The sequence below is a fragment of the Marmota flaviventris genome, chromosome 9 (genome assembly GCF_047511675.1).
Source record: "Marmota flaviventris isolate mMarFla1 chromosome 9, mMarFla1.hap1, whole genome shotgun sequence".
NCBI classification, from domain to species: domain Eukaryota; kingdom Metazoa; phylum Chordata; class Mammalia; order Rodentia; family Sciuridae; genus Marmota; species Marmota flaviventris.
In genome coordinates this window covers 109,323,716-109,342,108 of record NC_092506.1, presented here as the reverse complement: position 1 = coordinate 109,342,108, position 18,393 = coordinate 109,323,716, and the positions used below count along the sequence as shown (strand labels likewise).

Sequence of the window (18,393 nt, the reverse complement as noted above, 5' to 3'; positions counted from 1 at the left end):
AAGTCAATCCAACCTGCTAAGTCCAACCATATTTGCATTCCTCTAGGTGGCTCAGTCTCTACTAGGACAGCTTAAGCTAACTTCCCAATTTCTACCTCCAACCCCAGTTCTGTGAGAATAGGTGGGTGAGTATAGGTGGCATGACTAAGAAGACCTTGTAACAAGAAGAACAGACAGTGTCCACAGACCTATGTGGCATTATCAGGATTCCCACCAGGTTGCTCCCTGCTGCCTCCCAGCCATCACCACTGGCATCTAAATCCCTGGATACTGTGGCCCTTTGCTCCACCTTCTGCTTTCTGCTCTTTACCCTCTCAGCACCTCTGAGTCTCTCAAGGGCTTGTGGGCACATGAGGATACTTGCAAATTCTGTGCAGGCATAAGGAGCCTAAGTATCACTCATAGGATGAGGAAAAACGATGTTGAGAACTTAGATCCTTCTTGGTTTCCCTCTATCACATTAATTTTCCACAGCTCTTCAGGCTAAAACAGGTATACTTCAGGCTTTCTACTTCCTGAAGATCATATCTACCTTTTACCCCCATTCAATAATTCTCAAGGCCAACCTATTACAGGCAAGTGTCCATTTGTCTATACCATAGAAGAACTCTGATTTAATTCACAGGCTGCTCCTCAATATGTCAAAGAGAAAGACAGAAGAAATTAGAATACCCTTTTGTCCTTTACAAAGACTGTCTCTTAAGCCTTTCATCTTGCTACTCTCTCTAAAATATGATTTTAAAGGTCAGAAGCTAAATGCTGACTTTTTCTTTTGCTCTATGTACCTGCTGTAACAATAGTCTTCCAGAGGCAGACAGGTGCCTTGAGTTGTCTAGGGGAAAGTCATAGACAAGGAAATTCAAAATGAAAAGAAAAATCTTATTGGTGGATTTTAGAATACTTTTTGGAGTTCTTCCATGAAGTTCAAAATCAACACTTCCCAAATCTTCTCCCCCGGCTTGGGCACAGATGGTTTATGCAATGATGCTTCAGTCCCAAAAACTTGGAATAGTCAAGCTTTGTCTGATGCATAAAAAGAATAGGTAGAGGTGAACACCTGTAATTCCAATTACTTGGGAGGCTGAGGCAGGAGGATCACAAGTTCAAACCCAGACTAGGCAACTAATTGAGAGCCTGAGTCAAAATAAAATAAAAAGGTCTAGGGGTGTAGCTCAGTAATAGACAGCTTGCCTAACAAGCATGAGGTTCTGAGTTCAATCCTCAATACTGCTAAATGAATAAATAAATAAATTTAAAAGTATTTAAATGTTTTTTCTATAAAACAAAAACAAACAAACAAAAAAAAACTTGCCAGGCATTCTTCAGTACAAATATTCACCAATCCAACAATTCCTCCAAGGAGGCTATTGATTCCCCCATTTTATACATGTGAAATCAAAGGCTCAAAAAGGCATAAGCCCATCTCCAGATTGCACAGTTTATTAAGCATCTGTTTCACTGGAAGCCCTCAGGAGAAGGTGTGGCCACATGAGTGGGGTTAAGACAGAGCTAGGGTGTACAGCTCTGTGAAAGAAGGGCATGGAGAGGCGGCTGCACTGCTAACAGATGCCCAGGAAGCAGGCTGTAGGGTTATTACCTTCATCTCTGCTCTGACATGTTCTAGAACACTGGCTGAAGGCAGAGGAATAAACAGAGAAGCTTCTGGAAAGGTTTCCCCAGAATCTATGTGATTCTATGATAGAGAGAATCCTAAGCAGGACGAGGACAGGGGTGAAAGTAACAGAATTCAAGCTATATTCCAATCTTCCTTTGGGGCAGAACAGGGCTTTTCCATTTCTTCAGCAATCTGGTGGAGTATTTCATTTCGCAGCATTGTAAACTCCTCTCCCTCCCTTTTCAGAGCTTATTGGAGGTCTGTCCTCCATGGACCCTCCTCCTCAGGAACAAGAAGTACGAGGTGGAGACAGGCTAGGTTGGGACACAAGGTCCAGCTGAGTTTGTGTTCCAGCCCAGTGCTCTCACAGAGCTCAGATCCTCATCTGCCCTGGGAGAGGGGCTCAGTGCAGACAAGCAAAAATACTGCTGCCCCCCCACCCAGCGCGCCCCCCACAATGGAACCTGCGCTGGAGATTATGTCCTAAGTAGAAACCCCCATCCAAACTGGGGATGTAGGGCCTGGAAACTAGAAAATGCCAGGTCTGAGAGAGAGGAAAGAACAAGCCCAGCAATACACAGAGCTCTGTGTATTCAGAGGGAAGTTGGCAGGGTTGTGTTCGGGCAGAGAAACTCCGAGTGGTACAAAGGGACGTGCCCAGAGTGGAGAAATCATGCTAATTGTCTGCACCAGAGCTGAAGAACGCCACCCAAAATGAAGAGAGAAAGGGGAGCCCTGTCCAGCGCCTCCAGGGCCCTGCACCTCGCTCCTCTTGTCTGCCTACTTCTGATTCAGCCAGGTAGGAGACCCAAAGGGTAAGAAGGTCTGGAGAAGGGACCCTGGGGCTTTCAAAGGAGAGGGAGGGGAGAGTGAAGGGCCTGAATGTCTTTGGGGTGGGAGGAGGGGAGAGAGCTCAGCGGTCGTGGGAAGCATCCCAGTGAATTCAGGCATTAGTGTTGAATGTATTTCTTCACTCCCTGTGCCTCCTGCACAGCCTCGCTGGCCCGCTACCCCCAAAGGCTGCATGACTTTGAAGCTCCCACGGCATTAGATGGAGGGCACTCTGCCACTTCTTATGGGATGACTTTCTGGCGTGGGCCAGTCCAACATTCTTTCCAAGGGATTATGGTGGGGCTTGGAGGGAGGGGCAGGGGAAATCTTGGTTTTGAGCCTCCTGAAACCCCTACTCCAGCTTCTGAGTATAAAACAGCATGGAAGATGAAAGAAGCTTTGGAGATAATAAGCCTCCTGCTTCAGGATAGAAATACCAGTCTATCCATAATTCACTCCTGGCCAGACACTTACTTCCTGTTGTGCCCCCTACCATCTCCTTGGAGAATTGATCTTATTTTAAATACCGTAGATATATTTATGTGTACACACGCACACATGCACAATTCCAAAGAGCCGAGAAATGCACAACTTAGTGGAGCGAACAGATGCAAAGATCGTTTTAATCAAATGCAGGCAACACTGTGAGTCAGATATACAGATGATGCACAGGAATCAGAAAGGTCAGTCACTCCCATCCAGGAAGCTGGTGCTGGTGGCGCAGGATGAGGGTGGGGGAATATCATGGTGGTTTCCTGGTAGAAGGAATGTCTGCACTGAATTTTAAAGGATGAGAAAAATGGGTGGGAGTGGGAGTGGATATTATTGTAGGGAAAATGGGCAAAGGGCAATAGCTTGAAATAGCATCATGTGTTTAGGCACAGACTAGAAGTTCATCATGCTGGAGAGAAAAGTGTGAAATTAGTTAGAAAAAAAAATCTTTGTACCATATTCAGAAGCCTAGAATATAATCTACAAATGATGGATTGGGCAGGGGAATTAAGTGGCTTTTAATTAAAAGATGGGTTGGGTCGTATATACCTTTCAGGTATATTACCTGATCTTCAGGGGGCATTGGAGGGGAAACTAGAAGCAAATAAGAAAGAAAGCTTATTACTAGCTTTCTATGGCAGCTATAATAAGTGCCATAAACTGAATAGATTAAACATCAGAAATTCATTGTCTCAGAGTTCTGAAAACCAGAAATCGAAGATCAAGGTATTGATGGGGTGATGCTCCCACTGAATGTTATTCCACTGTAAAAGTATACCACAATTTGTTTATTTATCTGTTCAGTTTGGGTTTTTAGGGTTTTTGTTTTATTTTGTTTTGGTGCCAGGGATTGAACCCAGGGGCACTTAACCACTAAGCCACATCCCCAGCCTTTTTTTTTTTTTTTTTTTTTTAATTTTGAGTCAGGGTCTCACTAAGTTGCTTAGGTCCTTGCAAAATTGCCGAGACTGGCTTTGAACTTGCAATTATCCTGCTTCAGCTTCCTGAGCTGCTGGGATTACATGTGTGTACCACCATGCTCAGCTATCTATTCAATTTTAATAAACACTTTGGTTGTTTCTAAACCAACCCAACCAACTCAGTCCCGTTGGACTTATGAATACAGTTGTTAAAACATTCTTGTATATGTCTTTTGGTATACACATATCTTCTAGGGATATACCTTAGAGTAGAATTATTGACTTCTAGGGTATATTAGTACATTTTCCATTACTATGACAAGATACTTGAGGCTGGGTAACTTTATAAAATGAATAGGTTGGTTTAGCTCATAGTTCCGGAATCAGTTCAGCCCTGATGAGGGCATCATTGAGTATGGGAGGATAAAGAGGGAGAGATTACATGGTGAGACAGAAAGCCAAAAAAATGACTGGAGGTCCCATGGGAATCATGTTAATTCCTTTCAAGGGCACACCCCCAATTCCTAAGGATCTCCCAAAGGCTTCAATACTGCTTTAACATCACCACACTGAGGAACAAGCCTCCAAAACATGCACCTTTGAGGGAATGCTCTTCAACTATATCCAAATCATAACATAGAGTATATATAAATTTAGCTTTAGTAGATACAGCACATTTTCAAAAGTGGTGGTATCAATTTACACTTCCTCTACATGCATGAGAGTTTAGGTGACCCATATCTTCACTAACAATAGTATTTACTCTTTTTCATTTTGACCATCCTAGTGAGTATGTTAATGGTACTTTTATGGCTTAAAATTGCGTTTCCATAATAATTAATCAGGTTGAGATTTTTTTCATATTTTTATTACCATTTAGATATCCTTTTTGTGAGTGTCTATTTCAAGTCTTTTGCACATTTTTCTATGGATTTATCTGAATTTAAAAATATCATTGATTTGTAGGAGTTTTAAAATACAGTTTTAGTATGAGTCCTTTTATAAGATTAATGTATTGGAAATAACTTCTGTGGTATGGCTTGATTTTTCACTTCCTAAATGGTGAAATTATGTCTTTTAATGAACAAATGCTCTTAATTATATGTGCCCAGTCTATCATTTGCTTCTTTTACTTTTGTGTCTTAAGAGATCTGAGTCTTCCCTCAAATCATGGAGATATTCTCCTATTTTTTCTTTTTTAAATGTTGTTTTCCCTTTCACATTTAGATCTACATTCCATCTAGAATTGATATTTGTATAAGACGTGATGTGATGATCAAGTTCATTTTTTTTCTACATGGCCCAGAACTATTTATTGGAGAGGGAGGGGCTTTTCCTACTCCACAACACTCATAAATTGAGAGAGAAATTGCCATAAGTTGAGAAATAATATTTAAGTCTGTTCTCTATTCTGTTCTGTTATCTGTCTTGATGCCATATTACCAAGTAAACCTCATGGGTTTTGATTAGTATTGTATTAAATCATAGAACAGTTTGGGAGACAACTTAACAATAGTGATTGTTTTAATCCACAAACATAGTAAACCTCCATGTGTTATCTTAGTACATATCAGCCAGGTACATACTCCTGGACAACTACTTTTCTTGAGGAATAGATTTAAAAAACCGTGGCCTTTCTCTTTCTGGATCTCAAAGTCCTTCTTCATAGTTTCTGTTCCCTGTATTTCTCCTACATCCCTCAGTGATTGACACGTTAAATGATTTCACATTCTTGTGGTCCCTTGTAGGCTGCAACAGGATAGTGACCTAAGAATAACACAAACATTTACAAAATAAGTGATGTACCTATACAGTAATAATAGAGGAGGGAGGTTGTTTTCTCAGGTCATCATTAATTAGTGAGGATATTAAAAACCAAAAGCAGAGCCTGGTACAGTGCATACACCTGTAATCCCAGCTACTGAGGGATACAGCTACATGTAATCCCAAAGCCTGAGGCAGGAGGACGGTAAGTTCAAAGACAGACTGGACAACTTAGAGAAACTCTGTCACAAAATAAAAAAATACAAAGAACTGGGCATGTAGCTCAGTGGCAGAGTGTCCCTGGATTCAATCCCTAGTACTGAGAGAGAGAGAGAGAGAAACAAAAAACAACATATTTTTCCTTTTAGAAGACAGAGCCATGTGCTGCCTTAGATTATTATGTGCAGTTTTGGCCCAGAACTACTACACTTTAAAAGGAAGATAATATAGTTGGCAAGAGCCCAAGCAGGAGTATCTATGATGGCTAAAGGGTTTGAGGGACTTTGTCATGGAGAATAGACCCAAACAAAAAATCCTTCCGATAAAAAGGACGTAACTGCTGTCGTCAGTGTTAGTATGGATGAGGTGTATAGAGAACAAATCCCCACTGGCACTTTTCTTAAAAGTTAAATTTAAGAGAAACGCTGGTAAAAGGAAACGAAGGGAGTCCATAAAACAGAGGAGATGTTGATTCCCATAGGGGAAGAAGCTAAAATGGGAACTCTGTGCAGGTACATACTTTTTTTTATATTTTGAAGCTTGGCACTCCTCCGTGTCACAGCAGGTCAAAATCCTACTTGAGGGGATGCCTCTGACCTAAGCCAACACAGCATTGTTTATGTTGATTGGAACAGCTTGCTGAGATGTTAATTTCCCTTTGTTCAGCCTCTGGTGGGAACGGGAGACTTTCTACATAATGATGCCTCAGAGACAATGATTGAAAGTTAATTGCTTCTACAGGTTGAATAGTTCTTGTCTCTTTTATTTCCACTCTGGATGGGAGTTGTTAGCCATTTCCTCATTTCTGTGTCCTGCTTTGGCTCTTGTCCCAGTTCTCTGTGTCCCTTGAAAGTTGTGGAACCCTGAACTTAGCAGAATTTTGATTCTGGCTAGAGTTTTTGGAAAACAGTGTTTGTTCAGCAAAACAGTGTTTGTCAGCGTCTGAGAAAGACTGCTCCATTCACTTACAAATGTGTGCATGCATCCCTTTGACTCAAGGGTACCCCCATGTTCGCAGGCATATGGAGGACCCCACCTAGATGAGGGTAAGGTCTAAGGCAATCCTTAGGCTGCAGCTCCCCCTATTTTTCCCCGCCGAGAGTAAATCAAGTATAAATTGGGGGGGAAATCAGAATTGAGGGGGGAAAAACATCACAAAAGGGTTCCTGGAACTTTGAAATGGGATAGAAAAATGTAGAAGCCAGGGAAACTCAAGGGAGGCCAGAGATTACAGAAGAGAGAGAAAAGTCCCTTCCAATTGTCCTTGAGACCTGGAATGTCATTGCCCGGCCTCCTGGAAGAAGGAAATAAGAAACATCAAAGTTTGGTGCTTGAGATCTGTATTAGTCAGTTTTCTATTGCTATAATAAAATAAGTGAGGCTATGTATTTTACAAAGTTCATGACTTTGGAGACAGAAAGTATAAACAGCAAGGTGCCAGCTCTGGTAGCTGCCCCTCCCCAACTATATCATATATCATAACATATCAAATCAGAGAGTATATGCAAGAGGGAGAGATCACATGGTAAGAAGAGAAGCCAGAAAGTGAGGAGGAGTTAGCTTTATTCTTTTGTAACAACTATTCAGAATTAACTCAGGGTCCCACAATACCTACTTTAATCCTTTCCAAGGTCTGTACCACCAAAGAGCTATCCAACTCCCACCTATTAAAGGTTCACCACCTCTTAATACTGCCACACTGATGATGAAGTATCCAATGCATATACCCTTGTAGGACAAACTACATCCAGACCACAATGGGATCATTACACAGATTTGCTGAACTCTGGGAGGTCTCTGCATGTATAAGCCTGATGTATATACCACAATGTTTTGGACAGGGTCTTGAGTAAGGCAGGGATAGGTGCTCCTCAGCCATTTGATCACCAACCACCACTGTGGCATTTAGTGAAGCTCCACGATTTTTCTCAGGACCACCTCAAGTCAAAAGCCTGCATACTAGAGCCTATTTGCCTACTCAGGGAAATATTAAAGCTTGCTTTTCCAAATCAAGCAGATCTGGGACCTCACAGTTGCTAGGCAGGGAATACCATTTAAACAATCACAGAAACTAGAAGTTGGAAGAAACATTATGGATCATGTGACCAAATATATTTCAGTCTGAGACACAGAGACCCAGGACTTCCTACTAGCTTCCCAAGTTATCAGGGAAGACAGAGGTCAGAGCTTCACCACCCCTTCTACCAAAGTAGGTGAACTTGAACCATATTTCATTTATTTTCATTTTTATGTGAGATTTTGTAGGAACTTTTACAAAAAAATACTTGAAAATAGTTAATTTTGTTCATTCTACTGTCCCCAAATTAAGACTTCCATTCAATAACAAGTATACAACATTCAGATACTCACATCTATGGGAGCTGTAGTCATTAGAACCTGTGAGACTATCTAGCTTACTACTCATATTACCTCTGGGGAATCTGATCCCCAAAGAGAAAGTCCCGTAGGTCAATAAGCCTCAATCACTGAGGCTCAATCTTGTGTTCTCTCTATATAACGATAAATGATACACATATTGTACTTTTATAATCTTAAGAATATGATAAGGGAATTATTGTTATTCTTATTTTATAGAAGAGAAGAATGGAGGCTTAGAAAGATTGCTTGCCCAAATCCACACAGCCAATAAGTGATTAGGGCCTAGTCTTCCAAGGTCCTTCTGATTCCAAACTCTTTGTTCTATCCAGCCAAATCCCTCCTATGTAGGGAATACAGATTGGGCCAGAGTTTGGGTGAATTCCCCAAACTACTGACCCAGTTGCAGGATTGTTCTGCACTAGAAGGTCTAGGAAGATACTCCATGTGTCTGGAGTAAGGATAGGGGAAGTTTTGGTATGACTAGGAAATGGTAATGTTGTCTTCAGGCCCTTAAGCCCCCTCTTTATTGACACTGTCTTAGGATAAACTCCGTTCCTTATGAATCTATGTTCCCATGATACCTCCATCTCCCTCTCCCACCATCCCCCTCCCCGATCAAGAAGATCTGACAAATTCACCTTGATGTCTAATGAACTACAAACCTCATGGGGTAGGGATTTCTGTCTGTCTTGCTCTTGGCTTATCCTAAAGTCATAGGAGGTGCTCAATAAAGATTTCCTCAAATGAAGCAAATGGAGTGTGAACTAGGTGGAATCTTCTTGAAGAGGGAGGCAATAAGGAAAAGTGTCAGAGAGGCAGAGGGCCAGATGAAAGAAGAATGAAGGGCCTTGGGAGGAGCAGAGGGACACAAGAGTTCCTGCGGGAGAAGAGATGATAGTAAGAAGCAAGGACTAGCAGCGAGTGACAGTCCCAAAGGGGTGAGGCTTTGGGAGATCAGAGAGCTTAAAGGTGGGAGTGGGCTAAGTAGCTGAGAGCCTTACTCTGTATTCTTCACTGTGGCCTCTGTTCACAGACCCCCTGGAGGGGGTGAACATCACCAGCCCCGTGCGGCTGATCCATGGCACAGTGGGGAAGTCAGCGCTGCTTTCCGTGCAATACAGCAGCACCAGCAGCGACAAGCCTGTAGTGAAGTGGCAACTGAAGCGGGACAAGCCTGTGACCGTGGTGCAGTCCATTGGCACAGAGGTCATTGGTACCCTACGGCCCGACTATCGAGACCGGATCCGGCTCTTTGAAAATGGCTCCCTGCTTCTCAGCGACCTGCAGCTGGCTGACGAGGGCACCTATGAAGTGGAGATCTCCATCACTGATGACACCTTCACCGGGGAGAAGACCATCAACCTCACTGTCGACGGTAAAGCATTCTGGCAGGGAAGGAGGCAGGGCAGGAGACTGGGACTGGGGCAGCACACTAGCTAGACCCAGCAAAAACCAACACAAAAGGTCTTGAGGAGCTGAGAGAGAGCCACTGGTTGTTACAAGTTAAACACAGGCACAGCTAACATGGATAGAATCCTTCTATGTGCCAGAAACTATATTAAGTGTTTTGCATGTGTCAACTCATTTAATGCTTATAAAAATATAAGGATAGTTAATGTCATTCTCCCAGATGGAGGAAACTGAGACACAGAAGGGTTGAATAACTTGCCCAAGTTAACAAAACTAATAGAGCCAAAATTTGAACCCAGTTAGTTGGGCCTCAGTTATTCTAATAAAATATTTTCCAGGTGGAGTCAGTTGAAGACATGAAAACCCAGTGGTTGCTAGATGCAGTGGCACACATCTAGCAACCACTGGGTTTTAATCACAGCTTCTTGGGAGGCTGACATGGGAAGATGGCAAGTTCAAGGCCAGCCTTGGCAATTTAGCAAGACCCTGTCTCAAAACAATAATATAAAGGTCTGGGGACATAGTTCAGTGGTAGAGTGCCCTTGGGCTCAATCTCAAGTATCTAAAAAGAAAAGCCAAAAACAAATACACACAAAATACCAGTGGTGATGGAAATGTATTTGGAAACAGGGATAAAAGCAGACACCATGGCTACCTCATTTAGCATTGTTTTCGCCTGGTCCTACTAGGTATCTAATAGTGAATGAATGAATGAATGAATGAATGATGGAAGAGAACTTGCTGATGATTCCTGAAAGGTCTACTTAGCCCACAGAATGAGTTATGGTATGGTGTGTTGGAAGACAGAGAGTATAGAAGGAAAACGGAAAAACTTTTTAACCCATTACTGTTTCCTCCACCTTTTGGGGCTCAGTGCCCATTTCAAGGCCACAGGTGTTAGTGGCTTCAACCACTGTGCTGGAGCTTAGTGAGGCCTTCACCCTGAACTGCTCCCATGAGAATGGCACCAAGCCCAGCTACACGTGGCTGAAGGATGGCAAGCCTCTCCTCAATGACTCGAGAATGCTCCTGTCCCCCGATCAGAAGGTGCTCACTATCACCCGCGTGCTCATGGAGGATGACGACCTGTACAGCTGTGTGGTGGAGAACCCCATCAGCCAGGTCCGCAGTCTGCCTGTCAAGATCACCGTGTACAGTGAGTCTCTCTGCCCCCCAGAGGCAGGTGCCCACTGACAAAGAACATCCTAGAGAGTGATCCTGGAGGGAGAGGGAACAGAGATTGGGTCAGCTATCCATGGAGAACAACAACAGGTGGGAAGAGGGCTCTATGCAAGTACCACTACCAACTAACCATGCTACCTGAGGGTCCGTCTCTTTTCCTTCCACTGCTCTCTGTACCACATCTGCTGCCCCTCTGAAGTCTCTCCTCTTCTGTCCACACATAGGAAGAAGCTCCCTGTATATCATCTTGTCTACAGGCGGCATCTTCCTCCTTGTGACATTGGTGACAGTCTGTGCCTGCTGGAAACCCTCCAAAAAGTCTAGGTAACTCTTCAAGTTCCACACCATGAGCTCCCTGGTCCATTAGTCCATTCCAACCTCAAGCTCTATTATTTATGTAATAATAATAATTATTATTGGGTGAATTTCCCAAACTACTGACCCAATTGCAGGACTGTTCTGCACTGGAAGGTCTAGGAAGATACTCCATACGTCTGGGGTAAGGATAGGGGAGGTTTTGATATGACTAGGAAATGGTAATGTATAATAATAATAATAGTAATTTATTATTATTATTATTATTGAGATTGAACCCAGTGGCACTGAACCATTGAGCCACTTCCCCAGCCCTACTTTTATTTTTTATTCTGGAGAGGCCATTGCTCCCTGCCTATTTTCTTAAGTCTCTCTACATGACTTGCCTACCAGGATTGTGCACCTCTTCCCAGGAGATGTGCTCTTCTATTATGCATGAATCTGCATCTTGTGCTCACCACTTCTGACCACCCAGCACTATTCACAATAATTTCACTTGCTGAGCATCTTCTTTGGGCCAGGCATTATGGCTGGTATTAGCAAGCTACCTTTTAAGTTTAATTACCTACAGTTTACAGATAAAGACACTAAGACTCAGACTGGACTAATGGCTTGCCTGGTCAGAATGCTAGTGACAGCCTCAAGATGCAAATCTAGCTGTGACCCATTTAAAAGCTCATGGACTGCCTCCTATTCCCACCACACCCATCTTCCTTTCATAAGGTTTCTTTCATGGCCTTCAGAACCATCTTTTGGTACTCCCCATATTTTCCTGCTCCTATTCAATACCTCTGTTTTTGGTGGGGGTTGGACTGCTTCATAGGAAGAAGAGGAAGTTGGAAAAGGAAAACTCCCTGGAATACATGGATCAGAATGATGACCGCCTAAAACCAGAAGGTGAGTTCCTAGCCACTCACTCACCAATGCCATTGACACTCAGAGCAGTAGGGTGCTGGGAAAAGGCAGAAATGGGCAACAAGAAGCCAGCTCTGCACAACTTCCTCCACCAACTGCTCCAAGACTTCAGAGTAGGGAGAGGCACAGCCAAGGTAGGACCTTAAGTATTCAGATGTGTTGGTGGAGGTTGTGGTGGGTCTTGACTAGCCACAAGGAAAAAAGAGCATAGGTGCAGGCTGGTGGAGAGGGTCTGTACCTGGACAGCCACCCCATTCTTTCCCCTGTGCAGCAGACACCCTCCCACGAAGTGGAGAACAGGAACGGAAAAACCCCATGGCCCTCTATATTCTGAAAGACAAGGTGAGCAGCTCTGGGGTGGTTGCCCCATCCCATGCAGTGAACTCCTACCACATTCTCGAGATCCTTACCATATTCGTATACCTTTATAGTACTTGGAATACTTGTGAAATCTTTGTGTCATGCCTGTTCCAGAGATTGAAAAATAAGGCTGAACTGGGTGAAATGATGTACACAGTATTAAACAAGTAAATTAAGTAGGAGCTATCGATTTCAAACGTAGGTCTTTGGACACCACTTCTGGAGATTTCCCCATTATTCCATGACTACGCCCCAGGCTGTCCAAGACAGATGGAAAGGGGAAAATAAAGGGACAAAGCATTCATGCACGTCAACATTTCTTGAGCACCTATGATGTGCCAGATCCCATGCTAAGTGTGAAGTGTTCCAAGAAAAACCAAATCATGTATGCCGCCTTCCAGGGATTAGGGGTGTGGAGGAAACTGAGACTCCATCTTGGTAGCCCCAAGCCCTCTTAACTCCCAGATTGGGCCAGCTGTCCTCTGACTCCTGCAGCGCGTGTCCTTGCAGGACTCCCCGGAGCCCGAGGAGACTCCCTCTCCAGAGCCTCGGAGCGCGACAGAACCCGGCCCTCCGGGTTACTCGGTGTCGCCTCCCGTGCCGGGCCGCTCGCCAGGGATGCCCATCCGCTCAGCCCGCCGCTACCCGCGCTCCCCAGCGCGCTCCCCGGCCGCGGGCCGAACACACTCGTCGCCACCGCGGGCTCCGAGCTCGCCTGGCCGCTCGCGCAGCGCCTCGCGCACTCTAAGGACTGCGGGAGTGCACATAATCCGCGAGCAAGACGAGGCCGGCCAGGTGGAGATCAGCGCCTGAGCCCCGCAGGGACCTCGGCAACGCGTCCTGCCCCTGAAGCTTACTGCCTGGGGTGCGGGGCCGGGAAGCCCAGGTGCCCTGGGCCAGGGCAAAAGGGAAGGCTGGGCGGGGAGGCAGGTGTACTGGGTGCGGAGGTACGTGAGCATGCGCAGATGGGGGTTGGTCGGCGCAGAACGGTGAAGGTTGATCTGAGGGTAAAACTCGGTTGCGTTTGCTCTGGATTTACTGGCTGTGTTCTCAGTGGGTGTGAGTCGTGCCCTCTTAGGACCATATAGATAATTACATTTCTGGCCCAATTCCCGAAAGGGTCTTATGAAAACTAACAATAGTAACCTATCCCTCATGACTGTCCTGTGCTGTTTCTTGGGAGATCTTTTGATTTCCACCCACCTCCCTTTCCTCCAAAAGAGCGCCTGATGGCGCGCTTTTTTTTTTTTTTACCAGCCCAGATTGGAGAGGCAATTTGCCCAAAACGCACGACAGTCCTTAATTAAGAAGTCCGATGGGGGGCAGGGAGTCTGATGATGGTTCCTGGTGTGTACAAGGGCAACTCTGAGCACGGAGGAAGCATTGCAAAGGTAGCATCTTAGAGCACGGCCTCTGGGTGCCTGATTCCTGGGTCCCTGAAGTTGGTGAGGAAGAGTGGAGGCGCCCAAGTACACTCCTTTGACCCCGGACCTGAGGCTTAGTAAAGGCAAAGCACTCAAGCCTCGCGTGCTTGGCCTCTTTCCAAACCTCCCTCAGCAGAATGCCATGCCAAACATTCTTTCTGTTCTTGTTCATGAAAATAGGAGACGGGTGGGTTCATTCCTATAGATAAGTACATGCTCACTCCTCTGACCCAGTAGCTATACGAAGTGGGGTTTTTAACACTTCACACTCGGCCTTCTGCCTGACTTCCTTACAAAACAAGCCTTTCAAACAATCATCATCCAGGAAGGTTCTTGAGCTCCCTCCAACTATTAGAGAATAAGATTCTTATCTACAGAAAAAACAGGGCAGGGAGGAGGTGAGGAGGGGTGAAGAGGAGAAGCTTGTTGCTTCCCACCATGTCACAGCAACAGCGATCCAAGTCTTGTCCTCCTGCCCCGCCTACCTGGCTCCCAGATGCTCAGATCCCAGTCACTGGACAAGGTAAACTCCTTAATCATACTAACATCTGAATATAGAGAAGCTGAGCCACTGTGTAGCCAGGCCGTGCCCAGGCCACTGCCTCTTAGAACAGTTTGAGAGAGAGAGAGAGAGACAATAATAATCTACTGTGTGAGGAGAGAAGACAGTGAAAAAGATGAAAGAGAAGGAGGCATTCTCCTGGGTATTCTGCCTTCTCCTCCCTAATGATCTGAGGGGCTCTAGCATCCTCTGCCCCTTCCAACTCCTAAAATCCAGCTCTGACTCTCCACCATCCCAGTCCCAAGATCCCTATACCCACGACCTTCACCCAGGGGCACACTTTGCCCTAGCCCCAAGGGCAATAAGATTTCTTGCTCCTCACTTCTCACCTCAGCAAGGTTCCTCTTAGTTTCCTGTATCTGTGCACTTCCCCAGGCTCATGTGAGCAGGTGTGTCTTTGCAGCTTCCCTTAGCCAGAACCCATCTCTTTACCTTCCCCAGTGCCTCATCCATCATGAGATAATGCATGTAGAGGAAAATTGCTTAGGTAGGTGGGAAATGCAAGACTTGAAGAAGGGGGTACCTGCTGGTCAGCCTTGAGACACAGGGATGGAGGTTAGGATGGGATGAGAGCACACCACACCCTGGTGCTGAATCCTTGAGGGGCCGGCTTGCCAGGTTCAAGCCAAATCTGCCTTAAATTGGGAGGGGGATAAGTAAGGAAGTATTTTTTTGTTTGTTTGTTTTTGTGTTTGTGTTTTGTTTTGATCTTCATCTTTGTATTACTAGCATCTAGCAGAGTGCCTAGCACATACTGGATGCTCAATAAACTTTTGATGAAATGACTTTATTCTGCGTAATCAAGGAGAACAAAATGAATAACATATATTTCCTTTTTCTCTTTTCTTCTCTTTCATCATTCTTTACCCTCTTTACAAATCCCAAATTATCTACTTCAAAATTATCACTCATTCTTTCATTCATGTGTTTTTCATTTATTCAACAAATATTTATTTATCTAGCATGGACTAGACCCTGTACTACAGAATAGGGCAAAATGGCATAACTATGCCATGGCCTTTACCCATAAGAAAATCTCATGGAGAAAGACAGATAAGAAAGTAGATTATTATAATAAAGTGTGTAAGATGCAATGACACAAGGAGATCCAAGTTGCTCTGGAAACGTGGGAAGGTCATCCTACCCACATTAGGTGTTGTCAGCAAAGATATCTTGGAGAAAAACAAGTCTGAGCTTAGTCTTAAAAGGATTAGTTAGCCAGTCAGGTTAATAAAAAGGATGAGAGGACACATTTCAAACAAAGGGGGAAGCAAATATAAAAGCTTGGGAAACTGTCTGGTTGTGCATACCTGTAATCACAGTGACATAGGAGGCTGAGGCAGGAAGATCTAAATTTGAGGCCAATCTCAACTTAGTGAGACTCAGTCTCAAAATAAAAAATAAAAAGGACTAGTACCAAAAAAGGGTAAAAAGTTGTGGGGGGTGGGAATAAGACACATAGAGAATTTAGGGTACTAAGCCATGGCAGTGGATAAGATTCTTTTATGAGGCTGTATAAAGTGGAAAGTGAAGAAGGCTGAATATATTCCTCTAAAGACATCATATGTGAAGATGTTAAAAGGACCTCACCAATAAGGCTAAAAAGACATAGCCCCTGAGATAAGAGGAAATATAGGAGATAGTGGCACCACACAATCAAAGAAGAGGGTTTCCAGAAAGAAGGAGCATCCAGGACTGCAGAGTGGGGGGAGGAGGGTCACATATGAACAGGAATTAAAAGTGTTCATATTAGGAGGAAGGGATATAGCTAACCGGTAGAGTGCTTGCCCGGCAGGCAGGAGGCCCCTAGTTTGGTTCCCATCACCACAGACATACACATTAAAATTACCACATTAAATTTGTCAGCAAGGGGATCATTGATCAATTTAGCAGTTTGATCAATTGATCAATAAGTAGTTTCAGTCATGTAGTGGGAGTTAGAACTAGATTGCAATAGATAAGAAGTGATCCATATGCGGTTCTGCTAAATACCTGAGAGGTCTTTCTGTTTCAAGGTCTTGATTAAACTAAATTTGTTTTTTTTTTTAAAGAAACATTTTAATGTATAATTCATTTTCTTATCCCAAATAGAACTGGCAAGTATATGTATTCATAGGTATTTTCAATTTTAATCTTTTTTTTTTTTTTAGTACTGGGGATTGAACCCAGAGATGCTTTACCAATGAGCTACGACGTCTCTAGCCCTTTTTGTTTTGAGATAGGGTCTCACAAAGGTGCTTAGGGCATTTCTAAATTACTGTTGCTGCTTAGAACTTGTGAGCCTCTTGCCTCAGCCTCCTGAGTTGCAGGAATTACAGGTGTGCACCACTACACTTGGCTCAATTTTAGTCTTTAGGTAATTTGTTTTTCCTCTTACCTGGAGGGAGGCAGGATAAAAAGTATAAAAGCAGATGTTCTTGCCCTGTATTGCCACTCTTGCCCAGAATGCTTCCAAGACTAAATTTGTTTTGTATTATTGACCTTTGAGAGATGGGGGAAATTTCCCAGAGGCCAGAAACAAAACAAAATTAAGAAGTACAGCAAGTTCAGAGTACTTTGTATTTATAAAATGTGGGATTCAGGGGCTGGAATTGTGGCTCAGTGGTAGAACGCTTGCCTCTCAGCACCACATAAAAATAAATGAATAAAATAAAGGTCTATTAACAACTAAAAAATAAGATAAATAAATATTTTTTTAAATGAGGGATTCACCTGGGGAATATGTTCATATTGTCATTGGAATGGAAGACTAGACTTTAGCAATAGCAAGATGGCAAAGCAGTTGGGTTTTTAAAATTTTTTTTTTTATGGTAGTGGTGGTGCTGGGAATTGAGCATAGCACCTCAAACATGCCAGATAAATGCTCTACCACTTAGCCACATTCCCTGCAGTATAATGGCAAGGTGGGAGAATCAAACTAAGTCTCCTAGATTAAGATGGAATCCAAAAAGGGGTCCCTAGTTGGCATCATCTCACATTCTTAACAAATAAAAATACACACCCTCCCTGAAGAAAAACTCGTAAAATTTTCACAGATTAAGACCAACCAAAAATAAATTACAAGTAAAGGTCATTAAACACACAAGGAAACAAATCACTATGAATGAGCATCAGAAGATATAAGAGGCAATAGATTTAAATGGCTGAAGCCTTGAGATATTGAAATTATCAGAGAAACTAATTATGGAATACTTAAAGAAATAGAAGACAAAATTACAAAAAAAAATGAACAAGCAATGAGATACTATAAAAAGTGATCAAATTTGAAAAGGAATAATAATGAACCTTTATAAATTAAAATATAAATAATGAAATACGAATGTAACTGAAAAGGTTATATAGCACATTTAGTTATATTTTATAAATATGACTAAAGAGAGGTCAGTTAACTAGAATGAGTCTGAAGAAATTATTCAGAATAAGGCACACAGAGACAAGGAAATAAAAAATACTTTTAGAAAGGGGTTAAGGGTATTGTATGTATAATGAAAATTTAATCAAGACCTCCAAGGAGGAAACAGAAATAATGAAAGGAAGGCTATATTTTAAATTTAGTGAATGAAAATTTGCTAGAACTCATAACAAACAAAAATACCTACACAGGAAGGTTAACAAACAAGAAATATAAAATGATGTCTACATCTACACAACATGTACTAAAACTAGGTTATATTAGACACAAAAAGAAAAATCTTAAACAGAAAAGTGGATCTTGTACATTTAGAGGACAATAATGGTGAAAATCATCAGGAAGTAAAATAGTCATCAGGAAGAATAATATCTTCAAAGCAAAAATAACTGGTATTGTACTAACAAAACAAATTTTCAAATGTGAGAATAAAATAAAGATAATATTTTAAAAATAGGAGTTTATATTAACAGTATAGGAACTTCTAATAGACATATATGACAAGAACAATAAAAAATATTACAAAAGAAAGGTTTGGGCCCGCCACACTGAGGCCAGGAGTTCTGGAAGAGAGGCCTGCCCACTACACCAGCTGC

The 18,393-nt window shown here is 43.0% G+C and overlaps 1 protein-coding gene across 3 annotated transcripts; it reads left to right on the top strand.

The window, feature by feature from the left end:
* Window positions 1–2,329: 2,329 nt before the first annotated feature.
* Window positions 2,330–13,215, top strand: Hepacam (hepatic and glial cell adhesion molecule). 3 transcript variants are annotated; one of them, XM_027945547.2, is made up of 7 exons: window positions 2,330–2,414; window positions 9,254–9,595; window positions 10,505–10,786; window positions 11,037–11,130; window positions 11,951–12,024; window positions 12,314–12,384; window positions 12,913–13,215. In XM_027945547.2, the coding sequence occupies exons 1-7, from the start codon at window positions 2,330–2,332 to the stop codon at window positions 13,213–13,215; spliced, it is 1,251 nt and encodes a 416-aa protein (XP_027801348.1). The 3 variants fall into 3 exon arrangements, with proteins under 3 accessions (XP_027801348.1, XP_071473292.1, XP_027801347.1); XM_071617191.1 differs by having other exon boundaries at window positions 11,037–11,136; window positions 12,317–12,384; XM_027945546.2 differs by having other exon boundaries at window positions 11,037–11,136.
* Window positions 13,216–18,393: the final 5,178 nt, after the last annotated feature.